General features: G+C 40.6%; 1 protein-coding gene across 1 annotated transcript in view; it reads right to left on the reverse strand.

The window, feature by feature from the left end:
- LOC137890036 (protein FAM171B-like) overlaps positions 1-10,563 on the reverse strand; it is a 10,838-nt gene extending 275 nt beyond the window's left edge. Inside the window, 10 exon segments of the mRNA XM_068734125.1 lie at positions 5-170; positions 373-511; positions 879-960; positions 962-996; positions 1,912-2,029; positions 2,031-2,103; positions 2,384-2,528; positions 2,733-2,825; positions 4,277-4,510; positions 10,258-10,563. Of these exon segments, the coding sequence (XP_068590226.1) occupies positions 5-170; positions 373-511; positions 879-960; positions 962-996; positions 1,912-2,029; positions 2,031-2,103; positions 2,384-2,528; positions 2,733-2,825; positions 4,277-4,510; positions 10,258-10,435 (1,263 nt within the window). The 5' untranslated portion in view covers positions 10,436-10,563.
- Positions 10,564-26,600: the final 16,037 nt, after the last annotated feature.

The following is a 26,600-nucleotide window of genomic DNA, read 5'->3' on the forward strand; positions in this document are numbered from 1 at the left end:
TGGCTATCACATCAGTGTTGTGCCGATCATCCCCCCTTTCTGCGAATGAATGGTTCATTCCACCCTGTAGATGAGAGGGGTCCGCTGAAGATACTTCGAAGACTTCACCGTCACATGTTGAGGTGGTTTGGTCTTTTCTCATCGTTTTAGTTTCACTGAGGCGAACGTCTGTAGAAAGAAAAATAAAAAGTATGTTACATACACACCATGAGAAGACGGTAAAAAAATACAGATTTTAGCATTAAACTTGGGAGAATAATGGATTTTACTGATATCAGTGCTTTTAAAGGATACTCCTCTGTAACTGATAAAATACTCATGCCATAACATCACCACCACTTATACTAAATACTGTATGGACAAGTATGAGATGGAAGCCTCTGTTACCTGCGATAAAACAACAACCCAACCAGGAGACAGGTGACAATAACAAACATTCCTCCAAGGACAACCATCAGGAGAGATGAATGGTGTGAGATGAAGTCGATGGTTACGGCAAGTCTGAAGAAACCTAAAGCATATAGATGGTCAGAAGAAGAGGTTTGGATGAAATATAACGCATGCAATAAAGACAGTAATGAACAAGGTGCATTTGTAACCAAAAAGTCAATTAAATACATATTTAGCTTTTTTTTTCCCCACTGACCTACCAGTCCAATTTTCTCTTTTAAAAAATAAAATAAAAAAAATTGTTGGAAAAAATAAATTGCCACAACCATTACAAAACCAATGGCTTGTCATTCATTAATATCCATCTGACACATTTTATTTATTACCACAACATTGCCCTGTGACTGGGGAACATGCTCAGGTTGTAGAGTCAGAAAATATACAACACTGTATTGCATTGGATACACATATTTAGGGTGAGAACTTGCCTCTGGTGGATGACAAAGGTGCTGCAATCCAGTAACCAAGGTGAGGTGCTGTGAATGTCCACATGAGTTTTCCTTCTACTGACTACCACCGTCCCGAGCCCCTTTCTCATCCACCCACCTAGGAAAAAACAAACAAAACAAAAAACACTGTCTGTACAACAAACTGTTCCACAACTACCACAATCCTGTAAGACCTAAAACGTAAATGTGCTCATTCCCTTCTGAAGACAATGATGAATACGCCTAATTAATCTATAGCCCCATATTACAGTTAACCACGTTTGTATCGTTTGTTTTGTAGACAGAGTGACCCAACACTTTCTTGACAATCAGAATGAGTGTACTTTTATTCCTGGTTAAAAATAGTTTAAACTAATTAAATTAATACGCACCAGATCTACGCACAAGGCCCCATCTGTATTCTCTCTATATTTACGGGAAACAGATGTACTTATACAATTTACACATAATCTATTGCTATTAAATTAATTAAATTATCAAAAAGTATTCCCATTAATAAGTGGGAAAGATTACAAGTCAGAGAACGAATATAACCCACTTTTTACTGTGCGCCAATCTTTTTTATACAATACATAAAAACACATAAACAGGAATCCTATTTTTATTTTGGGACTGTGCGAGACAACAGTTCATTTGCCTGGCCGGTGGGTAGTGCTCGGTTTTGGCGCCAATGTTTTCAACATGGTGATCGGGACACAGTCTCTCATTTTACAGCTAAACAGCATACTAAAATGTGTGACCGAGACAGAATATTGATCATATTTGATCAGTGCTGCCATTAGGAGCACTAAAAAGAGGCAGAGGAACTCAATGTTTTCACAGATTATCTGTCTCAGGTACGACAGTCAGGATATAGTGACAGTTTGAGCAAATATGGCTCAAAGTTATTTTTATTAAAGTTACCAACTGTTGCTTGAAGTTACATTTCCCCTGTAGAGGCATGAAATCATCCTCACTTTCCCGACTTCTAAAATCAAAAAAGGCTATAGAATTCAGTGTGTGTGACTGACACTACTCACCAGTGTCCGGTTAAGGAACCATGCTGGAACAACATTGGAAGTCTGAAGTCCACAGCTGTCTGGAATGCTGAGGCTGATCTGTATGGGTCCACTTACATGAAGCTCCGTGTCTCACTGAGAAAAGCTGCACACTGACAGCCGCAACCGGACTCAACTCCACACCAACGTATCCTTGAAAAACAGAGGAGGTAAAGCTTAAGAGATATGTGGACTAGACCAATGACATTTATTAAATTGTCTTGAATTAAATATTCATGAATAAACACTTTGAATGGTTTCATCGTAACATTGTTACAATTTGAATCCATTTAATACAGCCTCACATTGGAAAATGTTTGTTTGTTTGAATGCAAAAAAATGAGACAGTCCCGGTTCAAATTTTTATGTAATTGACATATTGTCTTTTAGTGTTATTACCAATTAATTGCTTTCTGAATACTGTCACTGTATACCTGATTTATGCTCATGATGCCCAACGTGTGAAGAAATCTGTCCTCCTTTGACGGCAGCTTGGGGATGGTCAGGTACGCTTTAACAGAGGTGGCATTACTGCTGTCTGTCAGATTCAGCAGGCTCTTGGGAAACTGGACAACAGGCTGCGATGCAGCATCTGCAAATAATGAAAACACGATAAACAGGCGGAAATATGCGTTTAGAAAATATATGTATTTTCCTATAGGTGCTGCTATTTTTGGATAATTTAATGTGTTTTTGTAATCAATGCTTGTTCCGAGACATATGAGAAACAGAGAACATGAGCAAGAAAGAAAGAGAAAAAAAATAAATAAAGTGGATTTAACAATATATACAGTACCAGATGTTTTGCCAGTGATAAGGACAGAATCATCGAAGAGCCAGATGTTCCCCTGATTCAGACCAAGTAGTGACATGGTCACAGACGAAAATACTACAGCAATAATAAAAGAGGAAAGGATGCAAAATTAGTAAAGAGTACTTCCTTTAGAATTGTGCAGTTTTTCCACTAGATGGCAGTGCAACATTGTGTTATATCAACCTCTGCACAGAGGCAAGAATAAGGTGAGTTCACTTTTCTGGCAAGGGCCATATCTAAACTGTTACTACAAAAACAATAGCTTGAGTTTCAAGAGTGAGCTCTTCACTTTCAATAGAAATGCATATCCTTGTAAGGAGACGACCTAAGCTCCCTCAGCCCTATGTTCCCTCAAAAACATGTTACCCATCCCAAATTAGGCCCTTAGTTCCCTCAGCCCTATGGGCCCTCGTAAACTTTCTGTTCATCCCAATCTAGGTCTGTGTTCCCTCAGTGCTATGTTCCCTCATAGTCTTTTTGTCCATCCCAAATGAAGGACCTTTGTTTGCATAGCCCCATACTTGGCACATGTAGAATTTGTTTAGATACCGCACTAACAATATCCGAAAACAGGCATACAGGCAAACAGGCATACAGGCTAGTACTCATTGCCTTTGTTGGTTGGATTAGTTAGGTTAAGGCATGAGGAGTTAAACTGGTTAGAGTGAGAATATCTGGGTAAACCAATCAGGATTAGGGTTACGGGTTAGGGCGGGTTTCGAAAAAAATATAATGACGGTGCAGAGTGACGGTGTCATAAAAATTAGCCATGTGGTTCTGTTTTGGAGCAATGGGCCTTCGGAACTATCACGGTTTGTTTTCGGGGTAACAGGCTCTCGGCCAGTGAGGTTTCGGCCATTTTTCGGACTATTGAGGTTTTGAAATAATGGATCATCAGAACCATAGCCCTGGTGGATGTACTGATCTGAGGGAACTTCGGGTTGAATGAACATAGACACGCTCCTCACTGAAGATGGCAGATGACAAACAGACAGTAGGAGGCACACACTCCAGACGTGGATTATAAAATGTTCTCAAAGAGTTCTGCCTGGGTGCTGCACCTAATTGGGTGTCAAATGCAGTGGGGTGATGCAAAACTTGGCCCTGCAATAACAACCACTTTAGAAAATCACTGAAGTATTTGAAGCTCATGTTCTCTATGATTGTATTTTTACATGACGCTGTTTGAAGTGTCCAGATTTAAGAAAAAAGCCTGCTATCTATCCTTCAGTGCAGATTGTGAATGCAGAGCCACATGATGTGACTTTGTGTCAAACAAACACGATTGATTGTAGTTATACAATGATTTTTCAGAGGCTGAAATCATTGGTTGAGCTCCACCTCAACAGCCAGAGCCATGGGACAGCAGATAACTGAACTGCCAAGAGAGAGAAACTATCCTAATTTCCATAATCGTAAGAGCCAATGATGAATAAAAGAAAATTACACTGCATAAAGCTCATTATCTCTGGTGATTCTGTTAAACAATTTCCACATCTAGCACAACCACACTTTAAATATCTTACTTGGCATTCTGTTGGTTTTACAAGGCAGCAGTGTGCAAATGTAGCCGTCCTTGCTGGCCACAATTGTAATTGGCATCCCAGTCTGGTAAGGTACATGGAGCAAAACGCCACCGTCCTCCCCAGTAAGAGCTGTGTTGGTCCTGGTGTAGTTGATGTAGACCTCCACCACCGCCTGGCTCAGGTATTGACGACTCAGCACGTTGTTAACCTGGACCTTTAGGTCAAAAGCAGAATCTGGGGGGAAAAAAAATGGAGACTGGGTTGAGACAAAGATGGATTTGGGATGGCAATAGTATCGCTTTTAGAAGGATGAAAAAATTCATACAAGTTCAAATTCACACATTATCTACAAGGTATGGTCAGAATCATACTAAAACGCCACAAATTTCAGTCTCAAAAATTCCACCTCTGACAAACTCAGCGAAATGTATTATAAACTCCACGAAGGCAGTACTTGTTGCAGACGGGACTGCATTCAAAATAATTATAAGGTGTTCCTGTTATTTTGTCCACCCCTTTCATGCAGTACAACCGTATGCTTTAACAGAATGGAGTTGCCAAGGTTTCCATTTAACCTAGAAGGGACCTTATTGACAGCACAATAAGAAAAGTAATTTGTCGAGTCCCTGGAGGAGATCAATCAATTAATCCCAGGAGATTTTACAGAGGTGGACACAAATGGTAAAATTGGCCAATTAGTTCAGCAAAGCGTGCATTCAAGACATTATGCTGCATCAGCATGCAGACAGCTAAATACAGTGCACATTTCCAATAATGTGATTCATGACAAGGCTCTAATCATTACATATTTGCAGGTAGCTCCTAGAGGATACCATTTAGAGCCTAGTGATAATGTGTCACCTTATCCAAAAACCCAATTAGCCACTTTCACACTGTGCACCGACACCCAACAGTGAGTCAACAAGACTTATTTCATAGACTTATAATGTTGTGTTACATAACAATGAAGGAATGCTCAGTGATACATCAGTTGCCCATATGAATAAATGGTGGTCATTGAAAGACAAATATGTCACCAAGGATCAATGCATGCAGGCTGTTTTCGTACACTGCTCGTAGCTATACCTATGAAAACAAATGCAATGTAAATTGTATATAACCCACGTTAACCCAAGACAGGTGACATAGTGTAAAGAGCAAGTTCAGGAAGGGAGGAGGTTAGGGTGGACAGATGAGTCAAAAAACCCAGGACTTTCACCTAGGAGACCACCGTTTGTGTCAAGTGTTAAACTCGAAGTTAACGTTGACTTATTTGTCGTGTAATTTCAGTACTTCTGGAACGACCTTTTATAGACCTTTAGTTATTCTTTTAATGCGCCTCAGAGCAACTGGGTCGTATCCTGCGCAAAATCAGATAAAATCTTGCAGGTTCACCAGAAAGACCTGCGTGTAGCAGACTGTCAGACGCCTGCTGCTGTAAAATTAGGTTTTCTAAAGAGAATGTGGTGCTTGTGTAGGGACCCCCAAAATAAACAATCATTTTCAATGAAAGCCGGTGACATGAAGATACGCATGTCAACGAGCGCTTGAGCAACAGTTCAATGCTGACTCACGCAGCTGGCCACGCTTGGCCATTTTGTTACTTCTTAACATAGCAAAACTTGTATACTCTGCTGTCCCATAGTATGTGGCCAGGACATCACGGTTCGTGTCCCGTGTGAAACAAAACCTAAATCTTGAGTTTCGACGGTTATGCAACATTGTTACGCAAGCAAGTCCGTTAAGGGCGGTTGCTAATTTATTTATACTAGTTAGTGTTACGGTTGCTACTAACATTATAATAATAACATTATGTTATTTTAACACAAACTATATATATATTTTTTTAGAACCTTAACCAAGTAGTTTTGTTTCTTAAACCTAGCCTGTTTCACAATGTTAACCACATTGTAACCCTAACCCTGATATGAAACATACAATACGTTTGGTTTAGAAACGTCAACGTTCTACGTTTCCCCTGGTTTGCAGAAACATACAACGGCATCGTGTTTTCTGGTGGGTTGTATTGAACACCTGCAGTCATTCAGCTGTAAAGGTGGCATAGCACCGGGTTAAAACAGCACATTTGTGACCAGAAACAAAAACAATAATGTTTGATTGCACAGACCTATAAAAATTGGAGCCCCAACAACTAGTGATTGATCCATGAACAGTACTTCAAAGAAACTTCTCAGTACCAACAGTACCTATTTTGTAGAGCTGCACAAGTCTGCTAGGACTGGCCAGCACCCAAGGAATCTTCCTTCACATTTTGCCTTGCTATAAATTTTCTCCACTGAAGTGACTGTCCTTATCCGGTCTGGACCCGAAAGAGCCAGAGAGTTTTGGGAGCCATAAATCTCAGCAGCCGGCTCATCATCAACCCTCCACAGCTACACTATCATAGTTATTTCATGCTAGGAGGCCATAAAATGTCCTTACTGCCCCCTTTTTTTTTTTAGTAGCTAAATGCTGCAATCTCACTGGGCCATAATGTTGAAAATAATTTCTCTAATGGTGTCAATTCGACACTGGTCTTATTGCTCATAATCCTGTTGCTAAATTATTTGCCAGACTTTTACTGAAAACTCACAAAGCCATGCCTCAAGTTACCAGCTTTCACAATATTTCAGCAGGTGCCAAAACCAGATAACCAGATCGTCCCATATCATTGCCTCAAACAATTCCCTTTGATAACGAGCAGACAAATGCCAGGAGCTACCGCGCATGGGAGGAGTTGGCAATCTTTCTGCCAGAAATCTCCTTTGGTTTCAGCAACAAACCTATTTGGATAGGTTTAGAAAAGGATCATCTTTTGCGTTAAAATACACCATTTCTGGCACTGTTGTGTGTAGCTGCCAGGAGTATGGAAGCCCATATCAGCCACTAGGATAAAATAATTTAAATAAAAAAATCCCGTAAGTCATTGACTTAGTGTTGCGTCCCTTCTCTATTGGTCCAGGGGAGGATTAGAGACCAACATAAAACAACCCAAATGATAAACAACTACACAATGAACAATAAACTGTTTTATTTTTCTCACGTACAGTTCAAAAGGATTGAGTTTTAACACAGAGTGGGAGAGGCTGGGACAGGTGTGGTCGTGCCAAACAATTGAAAGCAATATAACAAAACTTGACCTAAATATCGAACCTCTGAAATCAAACAAACAAAACGGCTTCACTAGCTTCTCTATCTGTACTCGACCAAAACCAAATACAGATGGGGCACCGACCAATAAGCCTAGTGTATCTAGACACAGAACATCAACTACGTGTTTGCCAACGTACAGGGTACCCCAGACTCACCTACTGTCCGCAACCTCTCACCACAAACACTAACATGAAGTCCAACTTTCCACATGGACTGAAAACAATAAATGAACGCCAGCCGAACTCCTGAGCCTTGCTGCTCTCGTCTGTGGCTCCCCCTCTGCCGATTGGCCAGCTTGCAGTTGGTGAGCAGCACAACCGGCCCCCACAGGTGGAACCCAATCAACTGATTGACACCTAGGAACATTATTTATCTCAAAATAATGAGATAGTATCAAAAAATGAAGACTAAGCATCTCAAAATAATGAGTTAATATAAAAAAATAAAGACTAAGCATCTCAAAATAATGAGTTAATATAAAAAAATAAAGACTAAGCATCTCAAAATAATGATTTAGTATCTGAAAAATAATGAGAAACTATCTGAATATTTTGACTTAGTATCACAAAATTATGAGTTATTATCTTAATTTTCGGACTTAGTATCTCAAAAATAATAAGTACGTACTCAAAATAATGACTTAACATCTCACAGTAATCACTTAGTATCTCAAAATAATGACTTAATATCTCAAAATAATGACAATATATTCACTTGCGCTTCCATATGCTTGCTTCTGTTGCTTTGGTGCATATGGAAGCCCATTGAAGTCATTATTTTGCAATGCTTACAGGACCTTTTTTTCTCCCATCAGTGTCAGAAATGGGCTTCCATACAGCAGTGCCTGTATTTTCATCCTCAATATGAAACACTACATTTGGCAGTGTCAGTGTCAACCCACTGGGATACATACACCAGTGCAGATGGACAAGAGGATGCTTGTTTCGGGAGAGGCAGCGTTCGCTTTATGTGTGCTCTGCTTGTGGCCAAACATAACAGAAGGGGGTCACTAGATCTGAAGTGGAGGTGTTTCGTGCCAGATTACTATAATCTACGCATTTGGCGCACTGAACCACGGCACAAAGAGGTTTATGAAGTGGATTGAAATGGGCCGTCTGAGCCCGCCGAGGCAGATGAGAAATAGATCCCACGTTGTGTGTGTGATATTGCTTGAATACTGTTGTTCCCGAGCACATGACAGCCCCGGTGTCCAATAACAACAATGCATTTACCCAAGTGAAGTGTTTTCAAACCATTGTGAATGTGGCGAAAATTAGAATGGCAAGCTATAATTATAGAAAAACACCATGTTTGCTTCGGCTGACGTATCAAGCAAAAGGCACAAACATGTTGACTGGTCAATTCTGTGAGACCACCAGGCAGCACAAACAGATGGTCCAACAGGGACTTATCTCTGCCGACCCCCCCCCCCCCCCAACATGCTCGTTTGTGTGCGTGTGTTGGAATTAGGCCATACATTCCACCGAAGCAGGAAAACACAAGTGCACCCTTTCATATGTGGGCCAAACTGCCCTCAGGCACAAGTCAGCAATATCAAATTGAACTGACACGGAGTGAAAAGATGCTTAGGGTGAAGGGTGGGGGGGCACAAAGACTTAATGTCCGAACAACCACCAGTACTGTTGTCAAATAACTGCAATCCTCCCCTGGGGTGAATGATTAAATCTTTAAATCTGTTGCTTTGCCCATCATGAAGGGACAACAATGAATCTCATCATGGGTGTCATAAGGAGTGGGTTTTTTTGTACATTTGTGTATCTACATTTTCTCTTCTTATTTAAAAGTAGAAGTGGAGAGTGGGCAGCCCTTCTACAGAGAGCTAACTCTTTACAGGAGGGAGGCTAAGAGGAGAAGGCTTGGCACGGCACAACGCATTGAGGGGGGGAGGGAGAGTCCGGGAGGGTGCGAGTGACAACAGCATGCTTGGGTGCATTTCCAAGTGTTTTGCGGCCGACGACGCAGACCCGAGGATCATGTGGTGACGGATGGTAATGTACTCCCACAGCGGCATGAATTAGTCATGAATCAGTTGATGAAAAGGGTCACAAATCCCTCTTTCAGCTCCTCTCTGCCGCTCGGCTGTCAACAAAAACATTGCCATGACAAGCACATGCATCTGTGTGTGTGTGTGTGTGTGTGTGTGTGTGTGTGTGTGTGTGTGTGTGAGAGAGAGAGTGAGACAGTGAGAAGCACTTTAGATTTAGCCATTTAGATTTATATCCACGTGACACAAAGAAGAAGGAGTGTGCTCTTGTGAAAACACTTGATTCGAATGACACGATAAAGCAGAGTGGCTGATATTAAGAGCCCTCTGAGCTGAGCATCCAAACACATGATTTACTTTAGACAAGTAATACTGACATCTTTTTTTTTTTTTTCTACTTTTATGAATATTTTGGCAATCTCCTAATGTTATTACAATGTATGAATAATAATAACTGATTAATTGCTGTCTTAGTGGTGGGGATGCAGTAAAAAAAAAAAAAAAAAGGGACAGATGGGAGAAACCGTTACTCATGAGGTGACGGCAGCCAGATCATCATCACATTACTCATGAACTGATCAGTAGATTTAGATACAGATGGTCTGGGCCGACCAAATGAGGACAAGGGAGTCTTTAATCTGTGAGAGAATGACCTGCAGCATGATGGTCGATGGAGTAGAAATAATAATAATAAAGAAGTCAAATTAATCCTTATTCTCCTGCTACCATGTGATTTATTTCCACCTAGCATCAAAGATATGAAGCACATTTGTAGGCCTATAATGAGAGCTCTGACTAGTGATACAGTGAAGGCCACACGAACCTGACAAGGCATCGAGCGCTTGTTGTCGGTGCTGAAAGGGCTCTTGTCCCATGTGATCCCGGTTAGAAGAGGTCCCGTCATTGATATGCAGAGACTGTCCGGTCGGAGTGAACTCTCCAGTCGCTTTCCCATTCCCGCATGAAAACAGCGCAGATAGCAGACCGATCAACAGGCGCATGACTTTGAGGGAGGAGAAAAAAACAAAAACAAAAAAAAAGTTGTTGATCGGAGTCACTTTTCACCCATCACAGGTCCAGTTTTCATCTAGTTTATAACTTGCACACGATGTGTGATGCCCACTCCACCGCCATCCCAACGGCTCTGCTGTCACACTGCGCAGACAAACTCCTCCCCTTTCAGCTGATTGCGTTCAAAGACTCATTTTTATAAACTGGCAATTTTTGGACTGTTTACACTAATTTGTGATTGCAAATGTATTTGTTATAAATATACTCTCGGTGGTTGTGTGAAGCACTTTGTACACTTTAAAACACACACACACACACACACATGCATATATATATAAAGAAATAAAGGATATAATGATGATAATAATAATAACAATAATAATAATAATAGTTTTAACAACACGTATTTCATTATATCCTTTACTTATTTTTTTTTAAATAAAAAACTTTACAAAGTCTGTCACCTAAACACAATTTAGAATGAATCCAATATGTGTACAACAACTACTACTCTAAGTTACTCTTATTTGTACATAATAGCTAAATATTTAAGTTGAGTCTTGTTCATGTGTGTTGTCCTAGCTATGTTTCTATTTCTGTGTTCCGACCAGAGTACTATTTCTGGTATCTTCTCATACCTCGCCAATAAAGCTGATTCTCATTCTGTTAAAAAACAAAAAAACACTTGCATCAACTGATTTCTACCACTAGATGGGGATAAAGCAATGCTTTACCAGTTCAAACACTGAACTTTCATGCATACATTTATGAACACATCTGAAGAACATCGTGATAAAAAACACACACACTGGTGTTTAACCTCAAAATCTGCCCTTGATTTGTACATGACTGTACTTGTGTGTTCAGTTGTACATGAAGTAGCAGTGGTAGTCAGACATAGTAATATTACTACTGCTATCAATGTCAGAGTTAACAGTTCTGTGGGAATCCCCAGGTCTAATAAATGCATTCATTAAACATTTACCATTTATTCTACATCTTTTATTTCTCATCTTTTTTTTACCTCTCTTTTCACACGTTGTAATCACAAAATGTGTCCACACTGCAGTCTGCACGCCTACATGCAAGCAAAGCTCCAAGCTTTGCAGGAAATTGTACTTTCTCAGTCAGGCCTTTTTTTTTCTTTCTTTAAATAGCTAGAAAAACGTTTGAATGGAGAATGAACTGATTCATAGTGTGTCTTCTTCTTGCACTATTTCGTGGATTCTACTTAAATGTCTATTCTAAATGTTTCCAACTTGCCCTTTTCTTTTCTTCTTCAGATGTTTTGCTTTGTCTTAATGTCATTTTCAACATTCAGAAAAGGCTTGAGTATAAACACCACCATTCTGAACCCACCCTCCTCTACACCCTGTCCATATAATCACACTTTTCTAAAGAGAAGAACACTTAAAAACATATTTCCTCATTCAGTGTTTTGATGTTTGCTGAAAGCAATAAAATCTTCCATATGCATTCAATTGGGTAGATGGTGACTGTGAAGGCCACGGCATAGGATTCCATTATTTTCAAACTCAGTGACCCCTTCCTACCCTGTGTGTCTGCAAATATTATGTTTCCCGACTCTTTCATTCAGTTCTTTTTCTTTAATTTGTCACCTGTCCGTTCATATAATGCATACTCTGCATTAAGTCAAAGTATAAAGCAATAGCATGCACACAAATCATCAGCAGGGCGTACTGGGTGTGTGACACTTAATCTCTGATGACTTCAAAAGCATTAACCGCATCCCTGCCCATGTTCAGAAACCGCATCAAGGGTTTGATTTGGGTGGATTTAGGTGAAAGCTCGCTAACAAGACAGAAATGCTATCAACAAGTGGAGTCCTGCTCTGGTCGGCCATGTGTAAAATGAGTGACCCCATTTTAGAAGAGACTGTGACATAAATTTGTAAAATGTTTTTCCGCGTGTTTTCTATTTGTCGACCAGTGAGTGACCTTTCCAACAAATTACCCATATCATGCCCTGCTTCACTGTATCGTATCCATTACGTTGCACCTGAAGATTGGCTCCCTCTGTGATGTCTGCCTGCGGAGCTTCCTGTCGCCAAAAACCTGAGTGAATCCTTCCTCGGCTGGCTTCTTCGCCGTCATAGCTCTTCTGTGACAGGGCCCTCGGAGAGGCGGTGAGCTGACACATTTGTCCTCCCAGCTCCAGTCCCCTCTGACAAAGTATAAATCGGAGTCTAAACACACAAGGAGATGGATGGCAGCCGGAGTCTCCGGGATCAATTTGCCACAAATTAGATGCAGTAATGGTTCATTTCTCCTTATAAATAGTGGCATCTGCAGGGACTGTTTTGGAAATCTGCTCACTTTCACCCTGAAAATCTGTGGTCGCTCTCGACTCCATCCCTGGCTGCTTCGCTGCTTATCAGAGCACGGATAGACTTGCTCTTTGTTTTTCTACTCACTGCCTAGTTCATTAAATTGTGCCAATAAAGCAAAGAGATTAGTCTCTTCCACCAGTTCTTATTTTTTGCTCTTTCCGGATATCATTTTCATTTATATACATTTTTGGTCAGTGGTATTCAAAGTAAAATGAAGTGCCAGTTAACTGTGAAATAGTAGTTTTCTCTGTCTTTAAAAGGTGCAATGTGTAACATCTGGCCACCTGCTCCAAATAAATAACGGCCAGCATTTCACCTCTATTACTGGATCCATACAATGTAAATGTACAATCAGTTATGAAACAAAGTTTCTGTACATTTTGATAGTTTGTTCACTGGACTAAAATTCAAAGTGACAGAAACGAGAACTTGACTCTTATTCCCGTCGCCTCCTTCCTTTACCGTTAGCTGAATGCTAACTGAAGGCCCGTCTTCAACCCTCCTCCCAGCAAAAGGTTGCATTCTCAGCTCTGTTTGGCAAGTTCACGCGCATATTTGAACACGTGTGTAATTTGCTTTAGATTAGTAGATTAGTAACGAAGACATGAATCAAGTTTAAGGTTATTTTTATGATCTTAAAGTTTTGTGTTGATTTTGGCATCGCTGCGTACAAAAGCGCTAGAGTTTCCGAGCACCAGAGTCCCTTTAGAAAACCTCTCATATTTCTGCAGCAGGGTCTGACAGATTGCCCCGCGCAGTCCTGGTCCTGGTTCTCCTCTCTCTCTGCCTCTCTTCCCTCCAGTAGTACGGCCTGGGCCTCCAGTCAGCGCGGCGTCTGCTGCCGATTGCCAAATCTTACACATTGCACCTTTTAAAAGGGCTGAGTGCTAATACAGGTTGGCATTCAATTTTGAGTTTGAGGACACTTATACTTAAAACTTAATAGAGTATCTCTCCCATGTTTGGCCTGATGGTATATTTCAATGGGAGGGGTCATAAGGTCACTAAAAGCTATATTCTTCGTCCTTTTACAGAGATATCAACACTTCTTGCTTGTTGCCATTAATGAACAACGTCTGTAGGTCAAAGATGAACAGATAGATGAAAAGATAGATGCAGGATGAAATAGAATATTTTCTTGACATTGAATAAATGTCAGTTTCAGTGCTATTAAATCCATTCAAATAAAAAAAATGTTGCGATGATACCATGTTGCATCTCAACATACCTTTAAAATTAATCTCTCAGCTTTGAACAATATCACAAAGTATATGTCTTTGACAATTTTTTTTTTTTCTGGTCATAGGTCAAAAGCCATTTTGGAAGCGATGACAGCCTGCTAGGTGACGTCTGCAGCTGGTGGAGTAAATGTATAAGGCTTTGCAGCTGTGCTTTCTTTCAAAATACCAGAGATGGACCAGAGGCAACAAACTGACGTGAGGGTGTAAGACAGGAAACGCGCCAAAGTGATAGACAATGTCACACGGTGAATGAGCCCTTGCCCGGAGAGACAGGTGCATGACTTGCCATTAATGATGATAACATCAGCAAGGATTTTAGAGGTGTACTGACATGCCACGGAATATTATTAAAAGATAAAAAAGACTTTAAATAAGTTTAGAAAGTCAGACAAAATGCCGTTCATTGTGTTGCTCTCTGTAGGGGAGAGGCTGCAGGACATTTCATCAGGACTCTGTTCAACTGCACCAACGTTATTGAAGCAGAATTCAAAGGCTTTTCTTCAGAACTGTTTAAATTTCCATATCAATTTTAATGAAAGTAAGTGTGACTGGATAGCTAAGGGATTTTAATTCAAGTCAAAAGTAAGACATCTGGTACTAAAGCCTATACAGCTTTGTCAACTTCAAACTCCGGTGGCTTTGAATGCAGGACATGTAACAATGGAAATTCTTATGTAATGAGAACAGGGATGTTGGACGGCATATTGAATATTGGCACCTGATGCATTTCGGCTTTTTGTGTGGGTGTATGAGAAAGACTAAGGTGTTTTTTTTTTGTTAAAGGGCCAATATAATATTCATAACTACGTTTTTTATTAACATATAATCAATCACCTGAAACTAAGAATCATACTGTTTTCATCAACTTAGAATGATTCCTTCATATCTAAATGAAGTTACGGAGTCTGCCATGTCGCATCGCCATGTTTCTACAGTAGCCCAGAATGGACAAACCAAATAACGGCTCCAGCGAGAGCCTTTTGCGTTTTTAAGTAACCTGAAGGCCACCGTAGTTTTCTCAGAGGCGCTTGTGAAACTGGGGTAACGTGAGCCGCAGAGTGCACAACAATGGAACCGCCAGCTGGATGCCACTAAATCACACTGTCTCTTTAATAAACAGACTAAAATGGGTAAAATATGTAGAAGTCCATAGCCACTCTAGAAAAAGGGATCTATGGTACAGAATGTAGTAGGTCGATAAGTCCGCCATTTTGGTCAAGAATAGTTCAATATTATTATCTGCCATGCAATTTGATGCACATTTAATTGACTACAGTACGAATCACAGTAGCAGGTCAAAGTGTTCAATCATTCGGTGACATGTCTGCATGTGCTATGTCTTGACCCATCTACCCGCCCCATTTGGACTGTCTTGCTCCTTATACAACGTCTGTTGCTCCGTCCGTAATGTCGGGGGTCGGTGCGCTAAATGAGCGTTGATGCCGAGGAGCACTGACCAAGCTGTGTTATTTGACGGTTGGAAATGAGAAGAGGTTGACATTGACAACTAGAAAATGCATTTCCTGCTGAAAATGTGTTGGAATGCTGAATTGCAAAAACATTGCTGAAAATACAGAAATGGGAGACTACCTGTCTGAAAAATGTTGAAGCCCGAAAGCATTTAAACTGCAGTGCTGAAAACACTTCTAGTTGAAACGTCTAACTATGGCGTCAGTAGTTGAAAACATGAGAAAGAAGAAGGATTTGAAGATTTTCTCCATAGATATCTTATTAAAAAAAAATTGCAAAAAGCTCAATTCAAAAAGCTTAAAGATTACAAACATGAAAAATCATATCACCCTCTCCTGAAAGAGCTGAACATTTTGATATTCTAACGGTTTCTGTGGCTTAAAAAATTTCAGCAGTAGTGATATTTGTAGTGGTAGTAATAGAAGTTGTAGTTGTAGTAGAAGTATTGTTTAAAGTAGAAGTATTAGTAGCATTAAAGATATTTATAGAAGTAGTAGAAGTTGTAGTTGTAGTAGAGGTATTATTAGTAGAAGTATTAGTAATTAGAAGAAGTAGTAGAAGTAATCATAGTGATAGCTGTAGTAGTGGTTGTTGTATTTAATATAACAGTAGTAGTAGTAGAAGAAGAAGTAGTAGTATTAGTAATAGTAATGGCAGTATTTGAAGTAGCAGTAATAGCAGTAGTAGAAGTACTTGTAGCATTCGTACTAATTGCTGTAGTAGTATTAGTACTGGTAGTAGCGTGAATAACAGCAGTAGTAGTAGTAGTAGCAGTTGTAGTATAAGTAATAATAGTAGTGGTAGTATTAGCAGTAGTGGTAGTAATAATAGCAGTAGTAGTAGTAATAGTCGCAACAGCAAAAGTTGTAGTAGAAGTAGTAGTAGTATTAGTAGCAGTAGTAGTAATACTCAAAATATTAGTAGCAGTAGTAGTAGTTGTCGTAGTATTAGTAAAAGCATTAATTATTTCAACAAAAAAGTGGTGTCCCACCAAAAGACACCGGTGCTCCGGCGGACGACCAAACTTGCTCCGGACACAGATGCCCAGGCGGACCAGACTCAGACTATCGGAGTCGGAGCTCCGGGAAACAGGATGCTGGCCTGGCGGCGGGAACTGGAGGTCGCTGCGGCTCGACGGCGTGGTGTCCCGTGGATCGGCACCGGAGGGCAGGCAGATCGGTGGGGCCGCAGCGACCTCCAGTTCCCGCCGCCAGGCCAGCATCCTGTTCCCCGGAGCCCCGACTCCGAGAGTCCGAGTCCGATCTGCCTGTGCACCTGTGTCCTGTCAATCAACAAAATCAAATAAAAAATCAAATCAATGTTCTATGTTTCTAGCTCTCTAATTAATTATATATCGTATAAATACAATTGTATGACACGATGGTGACTATAAAGAAGAAGTACTGGAATCTGTTTAAGTTTAAGTGATTTTAACAAAACTGTGGGTGGAGCCCAATGAATCACGTCCTACAATGACATAACATGGACCCAACCACACTGATATTGACTGGCAAGGGATTAGTTGCCACAGCCCACCTACCTCTTTATGACCTAAACCACTACAGTGAAGAAATAGTGGGTCCCAACCAACCCAAGCACACGTGATTGAACTGGGTGGATCTTTTGACTGCAGGGGTGAAAAAGACAAGTGGTAGACACACTGTGAGCCATAGCTTAACCAAATATTTTAGTTTGTGTACTCCAAGAACTTTTGCTGTGCCTCAGACTTCCTTTTTAACACTTTGAGAAGAATGGAAGAACCTGTTGGCTGTGAAAGGTATTTATATTGTTGAACTATTGCATGTCTCCCTTTATAAGATGGTATTTTTGTTTCCTTATGAATAAGAGAATGAAATGTTTTTCTATGTAACTTCAAGTATACTGCGGTTAGACCTTACAGAACTGTTCAATTATAACAAGGTGTTAACATTAGGGCTGGGCAGTTCAACCGGTATATCGGTTTTGATTTCCTGTATGGTATGAATTTTTCATATACCGTCATACCGGTATAGCCGAAACAACTGCTCACTTAAACAATTTGTGACACTAATAATTGTACATTTATAAAATTTCACCGCCGAACAGCATGCTGGGTACAGCTCGGTAGCTAGCCGTTAGCACAGGTGTAGGCCGGGGTGCTACACCTCTGTGGGTAGAGGATACCCTGCATTCCATCTCGTTGGCACGCTGGTGCTGTGTCTAGCACAGTCACCTTGCAGGATGGCCCTCCTGTGTGGAGTTTACATGTTCTCCCCGTGTCAGCGTCACTGGGTTCTATCAGGGCGATGGAGATTCCCCCACAATGTCAAGACATGTTAGGTTGTGTGAATGTGAGTTGAGTCCACCTAGGGCTGGCGGTATAGCGGCTTCGCTGCGGAGAGTGCTACGGTTGGAGCTACTTATGTATTGAGAGGTACCCCTACATTATGGTTATAAGTTTATAACACAACAATTAATAACCCACAACTAACGCTCTTTAACAGGAAAACACCACGGCACACAACAGTTTGTGACACATAAACAATTTGTGTCCCGTGGATTGACGCCAGAGTGCAGGCAGATCGCCGGCATGATGTCCCGTGGATCGACAACGAAGGGCAGAAGGGCTCCAGACACCGGTGCTCCGGCGGACTACCAAACTTGCTCCGGACACAGGTGCTCATGCGGACCAGACTCAGACTATCGGAGTCGGGGCTCCGGGAAACAGGATGCTGGCCTGGCGGCGGGAACTGGAGGTCGCTGCGGCTCGACGGCGTGGTGTCCCGTGGATCGACACCGGAGGGCAGGCAGATCGGCGCCGTGGTGTCCCGTGGATCGACACCGGAGGGCAGGCAGATCGGTCGGGCCGCAGCGACCTCCAGTTCCCGCCGCCAGGCCAGCATCCTGTTCCCCGGAGCCCCGACTCTGAGAAACGGAGTCCGATCCGCCTGAGCACCTGTGTCCTGTCAATCAACAAAATCAAATAAAAAATCAAATCAATGTTCTATGTTTCTAGCTCTCTAATTAATTATATATCTTATAAATACAATTGTATGTCACAATGGTGACTATAAAGAAGAAGTACTGGAATCTGTTTAAGTTTAAATGACTTTAACAAAACTGCAGCTAGAAGAATAAAATGATCAAAGTTACATCATAAAAGAAGTTCCAAATGGTATTTGAGTTTAAAAACAAAGATATTATTCTACAGTAAAAACATGTGAACCTTCATCTCTGACGGGTTTATGGATATTTTTAATATTAGCCTTATTTACCGGTATTATAATTGAATTAACAGAGAGCTGTAAACTACTTCAACATGTTTTCTTTGTGATTGTGAATCACTGGTTCATGTGTTCAATACATGAAGCTGGACAGAATCTATGTATCAACACTTTTAAGATGCAAAGTGTCTCTGAATAACTGCAGGTAGTCGCTGATAATAGTACTAGTATCAACTGCTGATACCAGCCCATCTGATTGGAGCCTCCAGGAAGGCATAAAAGACAGCACTTCTGGGAGTGTCTCTCTCTCTCGCAGCATTATGCTGAAGTTTGAGCAACTCAAATAAAATATTTTTGGGTTGGGTGTGTGTGTGTGTGTGTGTGAGTGGCCTCCCTTTTTGTTGCCATCCTTGAGCCAGGTGGTAACACATATGATTGCCGTTGAGCAGAAACCTTGTATGTCCAAAACAAAGGTTACGATATTGCTTACATCACAACTCTAGGCTAAGGTGGTGCGCTCTACTGGACTCTATCGGTAATGTTCTCCCACCAGCAAGCGTTGGACCACTGAAAATCAGGACGTGCCTCCCCGAATACATGCAGACCCCACAGTATACAAGGCAGTACACCCCACTGCTAAACCATCTGTAACACTCATCAGCTAGCACTTCAGCTCTAACTTCAGTTAGAAGTTGTAGAAGTTGTAATTGTAGTGGAAGTATTGTTTGTAGTAGACGTATTAGTAGCATTATAATAAGTGCTAGTAGTAGCAGTAGTGATATTTGTAGTAGTAGTAGTACTAGTAGAAGTTGTAGTTGTAGTAGAAGTATTATTAGTAGTAAAAGTATTAGTAGCATTATAATAAGTACTAGTAGTAGAAGTAGTGATATTTGTAGTAGTAGTAGAAGTTGTAGTAGAAGTATTATTATTAGTAGAATAATTAGTAATTAGAAGAAGTAGTAGTGTCAGTAGTCGTAGTAATAGCTGTAGTAGTAGTATTTAATATAACAGTAGTAGTAGTAGTAGTAGTAGTAGAAGAAGTAGCAGTAGTAGTTGTACAAGTAGCAGTCGTACTAAGAGCTGTAGTGGTATTAGTACTGGTAGTAGCATGAATAGCAGCAGTAGTAGTAATAGCAGTTGTAGTATAAGTAATAGTAGTAGTGATAGTAATAGCAGTAGTGGTAGTAATAATATTAATGGTAGCAGTAATAGCAGTAGTAGTAGTAATAGTAACACAAGTTGTAGTAGTAGTAGCAGTAGTAGTAATACTAGAAATATTAGCAGCAGTAGTAGTAGTTGTCGCCGTATTAGTAAGAGCATTAATTATTTCAACAAAAAAGCCTAATTTTGAGCTTAATATTTAAATACAGTTAATCCATGGGGCTTTTATTTTGGCAGGGTGGGGCTGGATGGGGGAGAGAGGAGGAGAGGAGACAGAATCATAATATTTGAAACACACAAACAGAGGTTATTAAATGGCAGGCTTCATCACAAGCATTCCAGTTAGATTTCACTCTGTGAGGCTATTATTTTGAAAGGGTGGAGCTGGGTGGGTGAGAGGAGACATAATCATAATGTTTGACAAACACAAACAGAGGTTATTAAATGACAGGCTTTATCACAAGCATTCCAGTTAGAAATCACTCTGTGGGGCTTGTATTTTTAAATGGTGTGTGTGTGTGTGTGTGTGTGTGTGTGTGTGTGTGTGTGTGTGTGTGTGGTCCTCTAAAAATCTCCAAGACCTGAATGACTGTATGAGAGAGAGACACACACACAGAGAGAGAGACACACAGAGAGATGGAGTGTATGTGAGTGTCTGTGAGTCTGTGTGTTTATAAACATCAGTAATTAGCTGAATTAAGAACACCTGCGTGCCTGCAGCCATTTCAAGTAAAAATAACTGTAGTTCCTATTGTTTTGATATTAATACTGGGGTGCAAGGATGACTTGAAGAACAGATCATGCGAAAATTGTGTCTGTAGTGGAAAAAAAAGTGTCTTCAATGGCGATTTAGATATGGGGTACGGTTGTCTGTGCAAGACTTTTTTGAAGCACGTTTTAACATTGGGGTCTATGGAGGAGAAAGTTGGTTTTCCTCTCAAGTAAAGGCTTTTGTGCCAAATGTGTAAATCTGTGAGATTCCACAGTCATATGTCTACGACAAGGACAAGATTAGCTACGTTTCCATCCAAAAATTAAGCATGTAGAGTGAAAATTGAGGAGTCAGTTGCAAAAGACATATATTTTTTTCACAGGAATCTCAAGCTTCTCTTCACTCTAGCGGTGACATCACGCACTCTAAGCTGCACAATACACACCCATTATAAAAGCAGAAAAGGACTGAAAAACACATAAAAGCAAAATTGCTACAGTTCAAAAAGTGTAAAAGATATCAAAATTATTATAACATACAATCATTGATCAGGGTTTTCTCAACATTTGAAAGTTTAAATGGTGTCTGTAGCTGAAAGTATGAGGAAGTAGAAGGATCTGAAAGTTGAAAAAGTTTAAGAGGATTTGAAAAGTTTCTCCATAGACATCCCATTCAAAAAATAAGTTGCAAAAAGCTTAATAATTCAAAAAGTTTAAAGATTAGAAATATGAAGAGACATAGCAGGGGTGTCCTTAAAAAGCTGAACATTTACATAGTTGAACGGTTTCTGTAGCTGAAAAAATGTGGAAGTTATTAAGTGTCAAAATACGTGCGACGGAAGAAATAGTTGAAGAATAAAGATTCGAAGAACAATACTTGGAATGCTGAATCAGCATTCCAACAATAAACAGTATGGCACCATGTTATCATGTGTTTAAAAGTGTCCTGTGTAGCACTGTGGACGTGTTTAAATGAGTCAGCTGTTTGTTTATCTCGTACACACGCTCAACGACGCACAAGTGGGTGACGCGATACACATTCCTGCAAATAGTTTTATATTTGTTTATACAGGTGGCAGAGATGTACGAGAGAAGACGACTGCTAGCTAGTACATGATGCAAACAATGCTGGATTGTTAAACGTCAGAAAAATCGGACTTCCCCAACGACTTGAATGCTGACATTATCGCCATTTACAAGTCGGAAAGTGGTAATTACATTAACTGTGATTTAAGTATCATCACGGATCCGAGCTGTAGATTATTAAAGAAACCCCATTTCTCTAGCAGAGCACATAGTCTGTCAGAACCGGTTGCCCACTGCAAGTGGTGAAATATTGCCTTTTGATAATGCCCCACAGTAGTGTCTGTAAGCTGTCTTTAACTTAACATCCTGGGCTCCGCCTCAGACGGTGGATGTGCATGAAGGAACCCCTCCTGACACTGTATTGACAGACTGCCAAGGAGGTAGCGTGTGAAAAAACGGAGCTCCTCGGGCAATAACCATCATCTTTTCCTGTTCTGTAACACGAGAATGTGGCATGACTTTTTACAACCGTTGAAAGGCTAATGTGAGGGCAGTCAAGATGGAGATGTTAGACAGGGAGGGAGACAGTACTTCATTTGTGGGTTGATTTAGAATGTATTCACCCGGTGCAATATGGATTTAGAGGTCCAGTGTGTAGGATTAAGCAGCATTTGGCAGTGAGGTTGCAGATTGCAAACTGAATACTCCTCCGCACACCTCTCCTTTTTCAGAGCTACGGTGGCCTTCAGGTAAAAAGAAAACGAGAGAGGCCCACTCTGGGCTACTGTAACATTACGGTGCAACATGGCAAACTCGCTCATTCTGAGCTCATAAAAACACAATTTTTAGTTTTAGGTGTATAATCAATACACTAATGTAAACTTAGGAATACTATATTCAATTTCTGCCCAAATCCTACACACTGGACCTTAAAGCATTTTGGTTACAGAAAGTTAAATACTGCATTGTGGTTGTACAATGAACAATTTTGTGTCTGCTGAATGAGTAGAATTGAAACAGCACTGCACAAAATGATTGGATGTCTCTACCCTGCAGAACATAGAGAATTCAGTGCACAAACTTCATTACAGATACTCAGCATCCCGTCTTAGATTAACTAATACTTACACCGCTGTCTCCGAAAGTGGGTGAATTTGCGCTGAGCGTCAGTGGAGCTTTATGTATTAAGATTTACCCAGCCTGAGACACAAAACTCATCTCCAAAAGCCCTTTGCTGATCAAAATGCGTGTTGGTTGTTTGTCAAACCATTTATATTTTTTCATCCCAGAAGAGGTGGATGCAAATTTTTTTTTACAGACTGCATTTGTTCTTTAAAATGAGCTGGATTTGGGGATTAGGGGAGAAGATGAGGACAAGCACAATAGGACGTTAATTGATGTCGTTTATTCTTGCACTGTCGGTGCCGCTGCTCCACCAGTCCAATTACATCAGTGCTAATACTGACCCCCTGCTCGGCAACCGAAATAACAGGGTTTGGAGCCGACGTGCTTTCTGAGTGATTGATAGAGTTGGCTTGGAGAGTATCAGCTGTGATGCTCCAGATTGGTGATGCAGCAGCAAACTATCAGAGCCGACTTTCCATTAGCAGCATCCGGGATCTCATCCAATTGCATTATCAAGAACAGCTGCTTCATTTCCATAAAGAGGAGTGAGGGCCTGTTTCCCCACATGTTCTCTTAAATCTGTAACTGACCTGAACCTGTATTACAAAAACCTATTACCTCTGCCAGTGGCAGTCTATCCTGCATTATCTTCTATCCATTTGAATGTCTGCCCACTTGTTTATGACTATTATAAATAAAAAAAGATGAATGTATTTGCATGGAATTTGTCCGTACTCTCTACACTGTCTATCCAGCCTGGTCTCTTCAAATGGCATATGAACGACACGCCAACTTGTCATTTCACGTGCAATAACAACGCCATTCTTGCATTTTGTGTGTCATTTTACGCCACATAGTCTGTACTGACAGCAATGAAAATGCAACTGCGTGGATATGGTACACTCAGAGCAAGTGACAGTACATATGGTGGGAGGTAGGACTTTTAACCAGGAGACCGGTGTTTGTGTTACTTTGAAGTTACATAGTTGATGTTTGGTAGCTTACGTACTTATTTTAAGCCCAACCATGATGTTTTTCTTAAAACTGAGTATTTTTGTTGCCTGACTGTGGCCGTTTTGAGGTACTGACGTGGCGTGAAATAACAAGTGAAAAGCCTAAAATGCATTATTATGACATATATATATATATATATATATATATATATATATATATATATATATATATTTTTTTTTTTTTTTCAAACCTGATTATCCATAATTTTCTGTGTAGTTTACAATAACGGTGGCAGACTTTCCATCGGAAAGTTTAGTCATTTTTCAAGCCATAAATGTATGATTTCAGACAAAAGCAGAATTTTCATTTCTTGCAAGTGACTGTTGCTTTTGCTTAAGAAGTGTTGTTTGTTGATTTCATTGAATGGAACTAGTAAGCTTCTTGAATAGAATAGAGAGCCTTTATTGTCATTGTACAGAATACAATGGAATTGAGGGCTGATCAGTGCAATTAAAAGACGCAGAAATAACACCACAAAAACAAGACAACCAGTTAACACATGTCCACAGCAGACAACAGGTTCTAAAATAAATAAATACAATCTAATTATCGCACTAGAATAATGTAACCATTGAACTAGTATGAATATCATAATTGCACAAGATCCAGTTGGGTTTCTGCTCACAGATTGCATATGAGGGGTCATTCAATGCTTGATGGAGTTAAGTGTGCTTATGGCCCAGGGAAAGAAACAAATTTTAAGTCTGGTGGTCCTTGCTTTGATGGTCCTGTAGTGCCTGCCACTGGGCAACAGGTTAAACAGGCTGTGTACAGAATGAGAAGGGCCATTCATAATGTGTTTTGCTTCCGCAGAGGCAGCAGGAGCTGGAGATGTCTTACAGGGAGGGCAGAGGGCAGCCGGTGATTTTGACCCTCTTGTCAGCTGCTGAGCAGCGGGCGTACTGTACTGAGATGCAGTTCGCCAGTACACTCTCAATGGAGGAGCGGGAGAAGGCCACCAGCAGCTTTTCTCCTGGCCCGTTTTAGGGTTAATTTATAGAGATGGACTCCGCACACAGCCTTGTGGAGAGCCAGTGCCGAGTGTGAGGATGGAGGAGACAGTTGAGGGTCAAACTTAACAACTTGTGGGCGGTTGGTGAGGAAGTCCTTTATCCAGGTGCAGGTGGGAAGGGGGAGGTCTAAGTCAGACATATTGCAGACCATATGTGATTGTATTGAAAGCTGTGCTATAGTCTACGAAGGGCATCCGTAAAAAGCTCCCCCTGGTGTTCTAAATGACTCGGCGGCCCTCGGGCTCACCGACCTTTGCATACATCTCACTTTGTGTTCCTGTAGATTGAGTTCCTGGAGGCTGGAGGATGTTGCAGGCAAAGTATCTCTGTTGGGCCTTTTTTTTTCTTTTCTACTCAAAACGAGCTAAGACATAGTTCAGTTCCTCTGCCAGTGAGGCGACGTTGTTGACAGTCACAGGGTCGCTGTCCCGTAGCTGAGAGAGTGCTCCCTCTGGCCAAGTTGTTATAGTCTTTGTGTTTGGCTTTGTTTTCCTTGCTGGGATGAGGAGCAATGAGAGGTGATCTGACTGGCCTAGTTCTCAGAGAGACACACGCCCTTTATGTTGACATAGACATGGTCGAGTGAGTTCTCCCACAGTTGAACACTTAGTCATAATCTTGTAAAAAGGTCTTAAATATTCACTAGATTGCTCAAACACAATGTTGTGTTAAAGTTACGGTGAGGAACATTTAACTGGTTACGAAACAGTCTCAATTTAATACTGACGGCTCCGTATGACCTACATAAGTAAACGAGACCATCAGCGAGAATAATGTCTATTTCTATATGGTTATGTGTAGTGCTTGTCATCATTGCCTCTGGGTTGGATTCCGCGCAAAATCAGCATAAATCATGCAGGTTCACCAGAAAGGCCTTCAGCTCAGACTCGAGCAAGGCCTCCAGCTCACCGCGAATAGACCGAGATGCGGCTTTGCTCCGGCCCTCGACCTGCAGTCTGAAGCTTTTCCTTTTTTTTACACATCCTATTTTCAAACAGAATGTCTTTAACGTCACAAGAAAAGGCTTTGAGGATGAGGATTCCAGGGGTCACTAACTGGCGGACCGCGGTCCGGACCCAGACCCCGATGTATCCGAACCCAGGACCTAAAACCGATAGATAATTGAGAATTGTAAAATGTTGACGGAGCGCTACTATTTTAACTGGAGCAGCTTTTCCAGCATTTCCAGCACTTGCTCAGCGGTGCAGGAAACACACCGACCAATGCGTCACGACCAAAAATGGACAGACTTGTATAGGTGAATGCTTCCTACGGGCAGCTGTGAAAAAGTATCTTATTTGGAGCAAACATACCCACTCACATCTGAAATGAAGACACAGAAAATAAACCTGAAAGCCCATAATGATCAGAACTACACATCAATTCATTGACCAACAATGATGTTAACAGAGAGAATAGAGCTGAAACAAGTGGTTTAATAACCACAGGTAAAGTCCATGCTCATTCATTTAGTTTGTTAGAAGATGAGAAAAATATGTTTTTTTTGATTGACATCACTTCACACATGAATTAACTGAATTTAAAGCTGCAGGGCAATTCAGTGAAATACATTTTTCTAAAATGAAGTACTTTATTTTAAGATGCCCATTTTTCAAAAGTTTTCTGTTCTGTCAGTTATTCTTTAATCCAGCCCTTATTTTACTTGAAATGAGAAGAACATTTATTTATGTATTTCTATGTATTATTTATAATCCATCCAGTTAAATTTGAAAACTGAGAATAATAATTGTTAAAATATAATTGATGTGTACTTTCTTTATTTGATTTGACAGTTGTTGGCTACACAGATACGTTGTTACTACTACTATGAATATATATAT

The sequence above is a fragment of the Cebidichthys violaceus genome, unplaced genomic scaffold, assembly GCF_023349555.1.
Source record: "Cebidichthys violaceus isolate CVI_PGR_0920_01 unplaced genomic scaffold, fCebVio1.0.p SCAF_11, whole genome shotgun sequence".
Taxonomy (NCBI): domain Eukaryota; kingdom Metazoa; phylum Chordata; class Actinopteri; order Perciformes; family Stichaeidae; genus Cebidichthys; species Cebidichthys violaceus.